General features: G+C 45.4%; 1 protein-coding gene across 1 annotated transcript in view; it reads left to right on the forward strand.

Annotated features, from left to right (window-relative positions):
- GMCL1 (germ cell-less 1, spermatogenesis associated) overlaps positions 1-14236 on the forward strand; it is a 478283-nt gene that overhangs the window by 118213 nt on the left and 345834 nt on the right. Inside the window, exons 5-6 of the mRNA XM_078666688.1 lie at positions 3956-4068; positions 11440-11505. Coding sequence (XP_078522814.1) covers positions 3956-4068; positions 11440-11505 — 179 coding nt within the window. The remainder of the gene's footprint in view (positions 1-3955; positions 4069-11439; positions 11506-14236) is intronic.

Consider the following 14236-nt stretch of genomic DNA (forward strand, 5'->3'; position numbering starts at 1 on the left):
TGCAAAGGAACCCGCCAGAAGCTCTAGACAGTTGATATGCAACTTCTGTTCTTCCAAGGACCAAGTGCCGCCTGTTGAAAAATCTCCACAGCGCGCTCCCCAACCGACTCTGCTGGCATCGGATTCGATGACGAGGTCCGGAGAAGATCCGAAAATTGCCCGACCATTCCAGGCCTCCATGTGGGTAAGCCACCACAACATCTCTTCCTTGACCTCTTCCGATAGGAGAACCAGTTGGTCGTAGGACACGCCTCTGCGTAGATGATATGCTTTGAGGCGCTGGAGAGCCCTGTAGTGCAGAGGGCCCGGAAAGATGGCCTGAATCGAGGACGATAGCAGGCCCACCACTCTGGCAACTTGACGTAACGACGTGTGAGACTTTGTAATTGTCTGTCGCAAGACGTGTTTGATCTTGGACAACTTCCGAGACGGAAGACTCAGGGAGGCGTCGATGGAGTCTATGACAAAACCCAAAAAGTCTATTTTCTGAGAGGGTACAAGAACCGACTTGTCTCCATTGATGACAAAACCGAGCTCCTGAAGGAGGTCGACAGTCCGGCCCAGTTGAGAAAGCAAGCTGTGTGGACATTGCGCCATCAGCAAGATGTCGTCCAGGTAGACGATCATGCGAATTCCCTGCGCTCGCAAGAATTCCACCACGGGATGTAACACTTTGGTGAAACACCACGGAGCTGAGGAAAGACCGAACGGAAGGGCCGTGAATTCGAACACCTGTTCCCGCCAGAGAAACTGGAGGAAGCGACGGTGAGGAGGATAGATTGGAATCACAAGATAAGCATCCTTGAGATCCAACCGGACCAACCAGTCTCGTGGAAGGAGGATATCTCGAAGGAGATGAATCCCTTCCATTTTGAAATGATGATAGACCAACCACCCATTGAACTCTTTGAGGTTGATCACCGGACGACGGCCACCGCCGGGTTTGTCCACTAAGAAAAGATTGCTGATGAAGCCCGACGGATGCCGAGTTGATTGGCGAACGGCCCTTTTGCGGAGAAGTTCCGCGACCTCTTCGTCTATCAACTGGGCATCGGACACCGAAAAGGTTATAGGGCGCGGGGCGCACACCTGGACAGGCTGATCGTAGAATTCGATGTGAAAACCGCGGATAGTTTGCAGCACCCAAGCATCCGCTGTAAGCTCTACCCACGCCCTCCGAAAGGCCGCTAGTCGGCCGCCAATCTGAACCTGCTCTGCGGGGATAACACTCACCGTGTGTGCTGGAAGCGTTGGAGTTCTTTCTGAAACCTCGACCTCCGAAACGCTGCCCTCTTGTAGGGTAGAAGGAGTTGAAGTTGGCCGAGGTGTTGTACTGCCCTCGCCCGGAGCCTTGCCCTCTGTTACCGGCATTCTGCCCGCCACGGCCGGTCGCGCGGCCCCTACCACGACCGGCCCCTTGGGAGAAACGCTGTTGGAATACGCGTTTGATACTGGACTGAGCTCTATCAAGGGATGTGAAGGTAGACACGAACTTCCCTAGCTCTTTAATGAACGGTTCTCCGAAGAGACCGCCTTGGGCAACTGCTCCTGCCTCCGAAGAGGCTAAGTCTCCCAACTTAGGGTCTAGCTTAATCAGAAAAGACCTCCGCCGTTCGGTGGAAAGGGCACAGTTGGCATTGCCTAAGAAAACAATCACCCTCTGCGCCCAATTTGACAGGACATCGGGGTCAATGGCGGATCCAGTAACTTTAGCCTCCTCCGCCATGTCTAGGATCTTAGTAATGGGCCCCACTGCGTCGAGCATTTTGTCCTGACACGACCGCCAGGATCGGTCAATGCCCTTACGCGGGTCCTTCATAAACTTTGCTAGAAATGTCGCCATCTTGGTATCTAAATCTGGTGTCATGGCAACTTTCCCCTCCAAGGTGGGTCTAGGGCATTCTCCACGGAGGCATCCCCTGGCCTCCTGCTCCAGAGGCTTACGCAGCCGACTAGCCACGAACTTTGCCACCTTGTCACCCGGGGCCCAGGCTGCGGACCGCGGATGCATGATCTCATCCGGGTCCAGCATACCTGAGCTGTCCCGCGGTAACTCAGTGGCCGAGCTCGAAGGTCGCCAGGAACGCACCGATTCCTCATCCCCATCCGAATCCGGGGAATCCCCTGGAGACGAAGGGGCAGTTCCAGAAGCCACCACCGAAGCGGGAGCCGCAGGCTGGTCAGGTGGGGACTCGGTCGCCTTAGCCAAAAACGCGTCACGTAGACGCTCAAAGGCACCCATGTCCACCCCCTGAGCACCCTCCGACAACCCCCCTTTACAGGGTTTCTTAAAAGCAGGGGGGCCCTCATCTGATGAGCCTGGGAGGGTATAAGGGTTTCCTGATTGCGCCTGAGCTAATTTGGCGCATTCCTCGACTATGCGCGCAGAGAGACGCTCCTCCATAGGGGTAACCACCTCTGTCACGCAGCGGTAGATGGAGCTGTCTACTGCTTGGTAGAACTCCTCATCCTGCAGATAGGAGTGAGAATCACCCCCATAATAATCGTCCTCCATGTCGCCCAAAGTTAGCGCAAAGGGGGTTCACACACTACCCACAGCCTGGGTGTCACAGGTATTAGGGCAGACCAGAGGACTGCAACAGTTTTGGTTGCCAGGGACTGGCAAATTCTGGGTGCACTAACCCCCTCAGCGCGCAGACCCACCCCAGGGGGACCAGGTCAGCTGCCTCACAGCGCGCTGCCACACCAATTCTCTTCACAAGTGCAGGCTCGCCAAATCAGCGTTTAACGCGGTAGAATACCGCAATACAGACCCCCACCGGGGCGTTCAGAAGTGGGGCAAATGTACAGACCCGCAAAACGGGCGTTAAGTGAGGCAGACTTGAGGGCTCGGCTCCGCGGCGGTTGCTCTCCTCAGCGCGGCTCCTCTGTGAGGAGAAACTCGCGCCGGAGACCAACGAGACGCGGACGCGCCCTCTAGCGGATGACTGCGCACCGCAACAATAAATAACGGGAAACAGTCGCGAAGGAAGCGAGACGGCGCTTCCGCGACCTGAACGGGACTCTGCAAAGAAAACACATCAGAGACCCATAGCCCCAAGAAATATAAACCTCACATGCAGAAATACGTTAGACAAAATCCCCTAACAGCATTAACTGAGAGAGGAGAAAAAAACACTTAACTGGCTGCGGAAGCAGCGAAGAAAGAGGAGGAACATGGAGAAGGGACTGCCTATCTATGGACTGTGGACATAGAGGAGGGACTCCGTTCAGACTGTTGTATTATCATGATGGGAGTTGTAGTCCCAGAGACATTGTTTTTTCTTTATTTATGCGACTAAAATGCTTTATTGTTGTTATGTAAGCATTTTTCTGCATTTTTGAGCTTTTCTAAGGCTGCTGTGTTTTTCAATTTGTAATAAATGCGAAGAAAGAAAAGCATAATCTGAGCCTCTGGTCCTGCCATAGAATCTGGTTTACAGTTTCTTTTTACTTTATTATGTAATCCACAAGTATCAATACTTATATTTTCTTTTCACTGCATGGAGTGCTGTGGTGCCCCTGACTTTGTTCATGCTATAAAAACACAGCATAAATAGATGAGTGGTGGAAAACTAGGATTGCAAGTAAGTAATTCTTACCTTCACTTCCTCTGTGCAGTTGGGTGGCCGTCCTCTGTGGATTTCAGGTAATCAAGTTTAATCTGTTAGCAAAGTATAACTCTACCCACTCCCCAAACAGAAATCAGTAAAATAGATTGTGTGCTAAGAAGAAATTTAAAGAAGGGTGATTGCGCCTTTGCTCTGAGGCTGTCTGGTTCATGTGGCCTAATTTTCAGAGGCATATTTTCCATTGTCTTAATGCCAAAAGTGATGAGAATGCATTTGACCATGGCCAATTTTTATTCAGAAGTTAAAGTGGAATGTGATGGGGCAGGTTTAGTCAATGGAAACCTTTTACCTTTGATGCCCTAATGTGTATCTCTTTTTTCCAGGATGGTTTAATACAACAATGTGGGGAGGCTATGAAGGAAACTATAAATGTGAAAACAGTCTGCAGCTACCACACTGCCGCTGGGACCTATGGCTTGGACACTGTGAAAAAAAAGTAAGAGATGACCATTTACCTATTAGTTAATTTTTGAAGCTTTTGATGACGGCATTCGCCTTAACACTACTGTCTCAAGCTTATTGCCATACCACTAGCTTATTCACAGTAAACCAAGTTATCAGCCCATTATTATTTAAACTGCCATTTCTAGTTTTTGGATTTGCTGTATCTATCTTTTACCCTATCGCCACAGACCTGCCTTATGCACCTTGCCACTACCCCAGTTCCTTAGCAAATTATTGCCTCATTGCTCCTTTACATAGATACAGTTGTAATGTTCTTTTTCTAGAAAAATGCTCCCACACCACTTTTTCTGGTTTCTTGCTGGTGTATATGGTTTGTGCTGGATTCTAAATTCAGTTCAGGAGGGTATCTTGAAGTGGCAGTGCACAGATTCAAAGAGCAGCATTTGTTATCTGTATTCTGGATGCTGGAGCAAGTCATATTTCATTTTTGTAATTTCTTATACAAGCCTGCTCACTTTTGTAACTGGCATCAGTTCTACTGTTGTGAGGTGTCTTGATGGCTAAAATATGTTGTAATAAAGATGTCATGTAGTCCAAGTATCAAGCAGGTAGTTTTATTCAAGTAAGATTTTGCCAGGTAGAGCCCCACCAGGATCAGCCTTCCTGCTGCTCAGCCCATACTCCAACTGACACGCCACATCCAGGCATCCTCACATTCCATTAGATCACCATGCACACCAACATTCCACAGCACATTCAAACTGGCTGAGCAGCAGGTATACCAGTCTCACATTACTGAAAGTTTGAGCTATTGGCATTGCATTATTATTTGTAATTCCAATAGCTCAAACTTTCAGTAATGCGAGACCTACTGCATTGCAAATGCTTGTTTAGAAATCTTTTTATTACTGAAGGCTGGTGAGACACCTAAAGATATCTCTGGGCCAGACCAAAAAATGACTCTTCTCCACAGAGCTCGAATGCATGCCCACCTATTGTAAGTGCTACAGAAATGTTGTCATGATAATGATGGTATGCGAAAAGCACTGTTAAGAAAAGGCCGTCAGCACACCGTTAAATATGAGCTGTCCTAATCAATGTCCGACTTTCTCATCACCTCTATATTTACAGAAACCAAAATCGTATTCATTTTGACCTAAAGTTAGTATTATAAATGTTTTAATGACAATGATATGCTAAAACGATATTCTTCATTAACTTGTTTACCTTACATTAAAGCATACAGATTTCATCATCGCCTTAGTTTGTATAGGAAATAAAACATATTAATTAATATATACGTTTTTAGTGTGCAATACCAGCAAATTTCTCATTACACTTTACACTGTTGCGTTGTATTTGGCAACAGTAAGATATGAACCTTCTCTTTGAATTTATCAGCTTGAAATCTGCAATTAAGTACTAAGAATACATCACTAATGATATATTTACATCTAAATGTGTGCAGCATTGTGATTGTTTTACTTTTAGTAATATTTGAGCAACAGCAATGTATTTGTCGTCTTTACCATAGATAATGATGATCCATAGATAAGGATTTGCCAATCTGCCACTGCGCACAATGCTTCTGATTACTATACATGAACCATTTAAATCAGCTATTTGAAACAATATTCCTCGCATTTCTTAGAAGAGGACAAGTCCAGAGAATATGGCCACTTGATATATGTTCCTGGTTCATTATCTGCCTTGCTTTACATCAATTAATGTATTCCAGGAGCATTCTGTTCCACAACATGCCAAACGAATTGTGTGTGGTGTGCAGTTGTTTGTGGTCAGCTCCTTGTGTTTGCTGAGGTCTGGCGAAAGTCAAGACCTTTTGATTTCACTAAAATTATATGTAGAATATACTTATTTGTATTGCCTGTTATTGTGTAATTACCATTTTTCTTCCACACGTTACATACTATATTATAGCATAGGGTAATGGCTCGGACCACTGCCGTGACTGGCTACCTTTACTGTGAGTGACCGCATTCTGCCCTTTTCACAAGGAGCACATCCACAAAGTAGTTTGCTTAAATGTTAAGGACTACTATGTCATAATGTGTTTTTGAGACTAAAGGCTAAAAGACTAAAGACTAAAGGAAAGGCTTTATTGAAGGTTGAATGGAAATTATCTTAATTAATTGCACCCCTTCCTCTTCGTTCTTTTTTAATACACAACTTTTATAATCTGCATCCCCTTTGATATCTCATTGTTTAATAACTTTTTATTCCATATTTTAACTGTTCATATTAATGGATTTTATTATTGTGCTCTATATGTATTTTATTCGCACTTTTATGGTCCACGACCGAAATAAAGTTATCAATTTTTGCTTTTTAGCTGTCTATTTTTTTAATTGATGAGTTCACAACAGCTTCCCCAACAATAACGTTTTGCTAAAACCATGACAAAACAAAGCAAGCATTGACAAAGCCAAAAATCTGGCAGCCAACGCTAGACCTACTTGCTTTTCTAAAACTGGTTTCACAAACACCACATCTTAAATATGTGCTCACAGCTGTATTTATGCAACAGCACTTTCTAAAGCGCATATATTTAAGTCCGAATTTCTTTGAGGTAGTGGTGCAGACATTAAATATAGGAAATCGCTGATTACTTTTTCCGTGCTGTGCTGCCTGCAGCACAAGCACTAATTCAGAGAAATGTCTGCACTTTGGAACGTGCAGTTGCATAAAAATAAAAGCACAGCCGTGCCCTGCGTGATGACAAATGTTCATGATAGGGTCATGTCTGTCAAGGGGAAACGGCCTCTACAACGAAGCCGTTTCCACGAAATCCTTAACCACGCATGCAGTACCACGCATGCGTGGTTAACACGAAAGCCTTTACCACGCATACCTTTACTACGAGGTTTGTAGTAAAGGTATATGTGGTAAAGGTAAAAAGTAAAAAAAGGGGGGCTTGGGGGGGAATCCCCCCCCCAAAAAAAATCTCACCTGAAGTCACGTCGGGTTATGTATTTAATCAGCGTCGTTTAAGAGAAATCGGAAAATAAACTTCCGCTTTCTCTTAACGACGTATGACGTCACCACGCAAGCATCCGAGGTAAAGGTTATGCGTGGAAAACGAATTCCGTTGTAACGCATGCGTGGTAAAGGCATGCGTTGCAACGGAATTCGTTGTAACATCATACATTCCTGTCAAGTTTGGTCTGCATGTTTATAAGTATATGAACTTTATACTTCAGATTCGGATGCAGTCGGGTACCAGCCCTTAGATTTCAGAGTTAGTCACTCTTGCAGGTCGGCAACCTGTAGCCCCTGGTTAAAGGGCAGCTGTTTGATTCTGCAACACCCACAGATCAAAGACTACTGGAGGGGAAACCAGTGGATCTATGTTTATCAACAAAACATGGAGGAGATGAGGGTCTATGAGTATTCTCCATAGTTTGGGGGGTTTTGTTTCCAAGGTGCTTTCCAAAGCACAGCAAAATCTTCCCAAGAAACACAATTATTTAAGAATTAAAAATGTTTTTAAGTAATAAAAAAAATGTTGCTTATGTGAAACTCATCTGCTATGATTTACACTCCCTCCCCCCACCCTGAGATCCCTGCCTTCCAGATATTTTCCAAGGTAAAGAATATCCACTGCTCCTATAGCTACTGCTAGCTTTCTATAAGGAAGTTGGAACAATACCATCTATGTAAAGAGATGCAGCTGCCTGCTATCTAGGAAACAAAGAAGTTAGTGCAAAAGAACTGAAGCGAGCGGCCAGTAGCAGCATGTCAGGAGCTGCCGTGCCTCTTACAAAAATAAAACACATTATTCGTTATTGCACAATTGTTGCACAAACATTTAACCACACAGCTAGTATTTAAAGCCACTGCTTCTACTTTCTTTAAAGTGGTGGCTACAATACTATCTATGTTGTGAAGACATAGCTGCCGCTTACTATCTAGATAACAAATGAAAGCAATCCTAAGTAAGCACCCATAGTGTGCGTGTCAGGAGTTGCCGGGCCTCACCCAAACAACCAATACATCTGCAAAGACAAAAAGTTTTTTTTTTAAAACCTGAAAATGACGGCTCAGCGGGTGCAAGCGCTGCCTAGGCGAGACCTAAAAATAAGTGACCAAAAGGCAACTGAAGCAATACAACTTACAGTGGGGTAAGGCATGGTGAAGGCATATAAGAGTCCCGCAAACTCTGCTGAATTTGACCCAGTAGTTGCAGGGGTGGACAATTGCACTCATTTTTGGCGGCCGGGACTGATTTTTCATCATTTGTCAGAACGTTTTGTTCTTTGTAACCTTGATAGAAAGAGAGGCAGAAAAGGGAGCACAAAAGAGGAAAAGAAAAATAGGAAAACAGTGGCAAAGGGAGAAAACCGGGATGAAATGAACATTCAAGAGTGAGGTACAGAGACGGCAAGTTGGCAGAAAGAGGCATGGGGTGAAATAAAACTAGGCAGCCTTGAAATTAGTCCTCCCCAAGCAAAGGGCAGCACTGCCACTGCATCCTGGTCTCCTAAAAAAAACTGAGAACCAAGGCGAATCACACCTTGCACCACCCACTCTCCTCCCCTTGCATAATTCTTGGGTAATTATAAACACTTCTGCAACAGTAAAAAGTTTGTCTGTCTGGAATCTGTCTATGTATTCCTGACAGGAATAAATGACAGTGACACGCATAAACATACACTGAAGTGGAGTAACATAAAATTGAACACTAAACAGCCTGTATACGCACTTTGGTTTCATGTTGGTACTTTTCAGGGGTAGTGGAGAGAGCAGGAGTTGATGGGTCAGTGAGGGCTTTATTTTACCAGCACCACTAGTTACCAAGTGCAGTCACCCTGTGTAGGCACCGCCCATGCCACCGTCTGTGCCAGACCTGTGTGGGCCGTCCGATCAATAGTTCTTGCACTCCTGTCCCAGCTGCAGAGCAGCCACTGAATCACCCGCCTCAGCTGAGCCTTGCCAATGATACCTTGCAGCAAATTCGCACAGCGTGAGCACTGCTGATAAACTGCAATGCAGTCCGTCTCTACCGAATGGGGATCTGTTTGTCTCCTAACTCAGATTACATCTCCTGCTCTGCTCGCCTGGCTGTGAGATGTGTTTTGCGGCAAACAGAATTGTCTTAGCTCATTCCATGCGGGGGTCAGCTTGGGCTGCATGGTTGTGAACGCAGAACCTATTCTTGGGAAAAGAGTTTTTAATTTGTGCCTGTGAGCTGTACTTTTACTTGGGACCGATGCAAAGGCAAAAATAGTTAACAAAAACAAAAAATCACTGCTCAGTGGACTCTGAATGAGCCCAAGCTTTTTCCGCCCAGTCTGCCCTCGACGTACATGAAGTATCTGTAAAGTGTGGTGCACTGGAGCGGGACCATAAAGGGGATGCCAACCACGGGCTCCATTATTGACTGCTTTGATTCATTTGGGCGAGCTGCACATAACTAAAGAAATGCACAGCCATCATTCTGGAAACTGAAGCGTGCCTACCGCTTGAAAAAATAATGCACAGCGCATCTTAAAATGACGGTGCTTTAAAGAAAATATATTATGGCGTTAGCAGCATTAATAGCGCCACCACCATTCTTGAATCAAAAAACATATGTTAAAACGCGGCTGCGCTGCTTAAAACAAAAGCAGTTGCAGTAAAGCATTTTGTGCGTGCAATAGGAGAAAGTAATTTACCAAAATAGTCCGCACAGACTGTAAATACAACATACCGAGTAACAAAACACGTAAGAAGGCCAGTCCTCATGAGAGGTTACGTCAACAGAAAAGGCACTACTAAGGAGGGACTACTAAGCCTATTGACCAATGAAAAGCCACCATTTTCAAAGGACAGTAATCGCAGCCAATTAAAAAGATGATCTAAAAGTGGGCGGAGCTTAATGCCCATCTCCTGAGTACACCAGGTCTGGAAGAGACAGTGTAAGTGCTGCCTAGGCGAGACCTACAAAGGGATTTGCTTTTCATCCTTTCATTACAATATAGGGGGTGTTATGTCAGAGCCAGTTTTGATAACTTATTTTGGGTGGCCCATCTTTGACCCCAAGAAGTGCAGAGCAATCACAAGCAGTCCTCCCAGTAAATGAGTTCCACAGGGCCCCCTCACCTCCTCGAGGCCACAGTTCACACGACTACATCAGTGGGCCTCCGCCCGGCGAAATTTCCCCGATGCTGTCATCACAGTTAACCCTCTGCATACAAGGGCTGTCTCAGTGTCTCCTCTGTACAGGTCTTTGTAGTGCACGACCGGGCTCCTCCAGTGCACTAGGGTCAGGCCGGGCCCCTGCCGGGCTAACCGCACTGCAGCGTCTCCTCTCGACAGACCACTGGTCTCGTCAGCTGGTGGCTCAACTCCTTCTGTGAGCCCAGACCGCCGAGGCAGATCAGCCTGTGCTCTGGCAGCACCAATGGGTCTGCTGTCCCACTGTGGCTGCCATGTAAGCCCTAGAACTTGGGCGGCTGCAGTTTTCTTTCCCGATGCGCTGCAGGAAGAGTCCCCCACACAGCACAGGGTGATTCTAAGCCAGATTGCGTAATTAAAACAGGATATTTAGCGGGCCCGGGACAGAACTCTTGCAGCACGTCTATCGTAAGGTTTTTATAATTCTTGTTCACTAATGTAGGTACCTCCAGAGGAAATTATTCAAGAACCTACTTTAGGATTTCTCCAAAATAATCTGAGGTGTTTAATTGATATGCAACACATAAGTGTTTGGGAGAGAATGTGGCCTAACGGCTAGGGCAGTCTACCTCGAAGCCGGGGAACCAGGTTCGAGTCTTGGCAGGTACGCTCAACATTCTGTGCAAATTACTTAATCTCCCTGTCCCTAACAAAAATGAATGCGTCCGTCTGTAATGTAACTGGTGCTCATGTAAAGCGCTCTGATACCTTCAAGTTTGCGCTATATAAAACTCCACACAAAAAAAGTCCACTGTTGCCCTATAGCAGGAGAGCGTTCGTTTAATTGGTTTCGTTGACTGTCTGGTTTTTCTATAATAATGTTCCTCTTAAATAATGCTAATTAGGAAATATCAAACTTTTTCATCTAAAATTGTCAAAATATATTGAAAATGAATGGTTTGCTTATCTTGTCAAAAATCGTTTATAACTATTGAATACATTTTCTGAGAGCCACACTCATGCCAATATTCTCAGTGCTCCTCAATTTAGTTAAGTGACTCCCTTCTTAAATTTGTACGTAAATGAACATGCTCTGTTAATTTATACCTCAGTGTCCTAGCTGACTTCAGTAAAAGGATTGCTCCCTAGAGCTTGTTAATCTATGAAAATGACCACCAATTGAGAACTATATTTGTGGTAATTCAACTTTATTCTTACTCTTTTATAGGGAGAACATGACTTTTTAAAGAGAGAATCCTCACTTACTGCTTTCCTGGTCTTCCTTTAGGTGTCTGGAGTGGCTTTTGTACAACCTGATGACTCATCAAAATGTGGATCTCTTCAGAGAGCTCAGGTAATTTGTTTGTTGCAGCTCACCACAAACTGAAGGAGTTTGACTATTCTCTAACAACAAACTGTATTTTATGTTATGTTAAATGAATTTGTATATTATGCAGGAGTGTATCCCAATCACCAATTCAAACTGCAGGGATTTAGTAAAATGTCCAACACCGTGTGCAGTTAATAGGAAATGGGTTGCTCTGTGTGTCTGTTACAGCGTTCACCTGGTTACATGAGAGAGTGAGCGACAGGTGTTTGTGCATTATGTATGTTCCCCTTTAGCTCCGGATGAATACCCCCTTGTACTATGTGTCTTTCTACATGTATCTATCAGGTGATAACTAGTTTTATGTGTGTAAAAGTATTACAAGGTGCCTGCTGCTCCAGTGTGTTTTGAGCTGTGGTAGGTGCCGAACAGGTTTGTGTATTTGTGTACAATAAATGCCATTCAACACTGTTTCATGTTCTTTTGCTAGGTGGCTACGCATGTGCCAGTTTTGTTTGTGGTGCTGTTTACATGTGTACACACTGCCTTTTTTTTGTTTTTGTTGCTGATTGTGTGAATGTGTGTGCACCAAGGGATAACCCATTAATGATGTGTGTGAGTTTGCATGAACTCGCAGAACGGAAGAGTGATGAGAAAGCCTTGGCAGTGTTTGTAGCACTTGACCCAAAATAGTACAAGCGAGTTTGAATTGATATTCATGATAGTATAGGTAGATTGAGATTCCATAGGGGCGTCACTTCTCGGGTGTAATGGCTCCTATTAATGAATCACTCTAGTATGGGTAGTGTACAATTAAATGTAGGATGTTGCTGAAGTAATGTGAGACTCAGACACGTTTTCTTTTGCTTGTATATAAAAGATTAATGGTTTAGCAGTTTGCCTCCTTTTTGACTAGTTCCTTAAGGCATCAAGTCCTACAGCTTCCCAAGCGGAAAGTGTAGGAAGGTAGATCCCTGACTATGGTTGCCCCCAACTTTTTGCCTGGTGTTTTGCTGGTTTTCTGACTTAGTTGACCTGGGGCCCTGCTATTCAGGACCCCAGGCCTACTGCTCTCTCTGTAAAATGGATTCCATGTACCTTAGGTACATATCTAATTGGATACTGAGTCACCTTATCAGTCCCTGTACAGTGTACCTTAGGTACCCAGGGCATAGGTGTGCCCAGGGCCTACCAGGGGCTGCAGCATGTATTATGCCACCCCTGGCTGGCCATCCAAATCTGACACAACTGGCTGCACGACAGCTGGGGCAAGGTGGTGTAATCACCCTTTGCTTTAGATATAGTATTCCTATATCTAACCCTAAAATGGACACATAAATTCCTATCAGTCACTCCTATGGCAGGCCTTAACAATCCTGAAGGCAGAGTGCTTGGAATAATGTGAAATGGTGCTCTGGCATGAGCTGAGCCCGTTTGCAGCTTGCGGAACCAAGTCCTAATAGCTGTTCCATGATAACGCATACCATATACTCTTAAGTGCATTATAATCCTCGCGGTTATATGCCAACTCTGGTATCGCTTTATCAAAACATGTCGAGTAAGGTGTCATACGAATTGGAATACTAACCCCTCGCCAATTCTGGCGACGGGGTTAGCATTCCACCCTTCTAGAGGGACACGACATGTATGTAACCTGTAACCCCGGTTAAAGTCAGACATAGCCTCAGCTCCACAAGATGGATGCTGCCACCGAGACACAAGTCTGCCCTCCTGCTGCTGGGAGTCCTCCCAGCACAGGAGGCAAGGACAAAGGGTTTCCTGCCAGGGGCGGTGCCAGCACCGTCCCAGACAGGATTTTGTGTATCCTAGGTAGGCAGGGCTTTAGAGGAAGGTGACTGCAAGTGGCACCCCGGTGCTCACTGTGCATAGGCCGGCTTGAACCAGTTCCAGGGGCACTCCAGCCCCTGATCTGGGGAAAGCCCGCCAAAGGAGAGGGGTGTAACCACCCCCCTCCTAGTCCCACCCATAGGGCAGGACTTAGTCGCGTGCCAGCCCCTTTTTGCAGGATAAAGGTAGGAACTGGCCCCCTTCCAAAGCAGATCAATCTTTGAATCCTGAACCGACTTTCTACGAGAGTTTAGCCTTAGACTGCTCGTATCCATGCTACTAGGATAGCTGATCTATAAGGTTGACTTACAACCAATCATCAATAAGGGTTGTTTGGACTGATACATAGTGATCACTAGAATAGTGAGCACTGCATATCAGGCCAACTTCTCACATTGGTAAGCAGCGGTTGGGATTTGAGCTTGCTGTTGTTTTACCACACATATCCTAAGAATATCATTTGAAAGATCACATAAGTACTAAGGTACATATAACTTAGCTTAGAATACTCTGAGTTCTACTGAACCAGCTGTTGTAGCTCCTAGGGCCTAGCACACCCTAAACTACAACTCTAGCAAGGGATCAGTAGGTAAACATATAGTGTAGGTAAGTGCACCACTTACACCTCACTAGAAAAGCATGTCTACCCATGGAGAGTCTACTGAGACTCCCCTTGTGGCTAGTGACCCTCCACAGGTCAAATCAAGATATGCAGCTCTCAGTTTCCAGGAGATGAGACAAGTGTGTACCTCCAGGAAACTGAAACAGGGGTCTAACCCCACCATTCCCTTTCTGATAGGTCTCTTAGAGACATATGATGCTAGGAAAATTTCTCAGCTAGATGGGAATATGCCAGCCCTAGAGGGTGACCTTGGTGATCCAGACCTCCTCAACACTGAAAATGCAGTTG

The sequence above is a fragment of the Lissotriton helveticus genome, chromosome 11 (assembly GCF_964261635.1).
Source record: "Lissotriton helveticus chromosome 11, aLisHel1.1, whole genome shotgun sequence".
In the NCBI taxonomy this organism is placed as follows: Eukaryota; Metazoa; Chordata; class Amphibia; order Caudata; family Salamandridae; genus Lissotriton; species Lissotriton helveticus.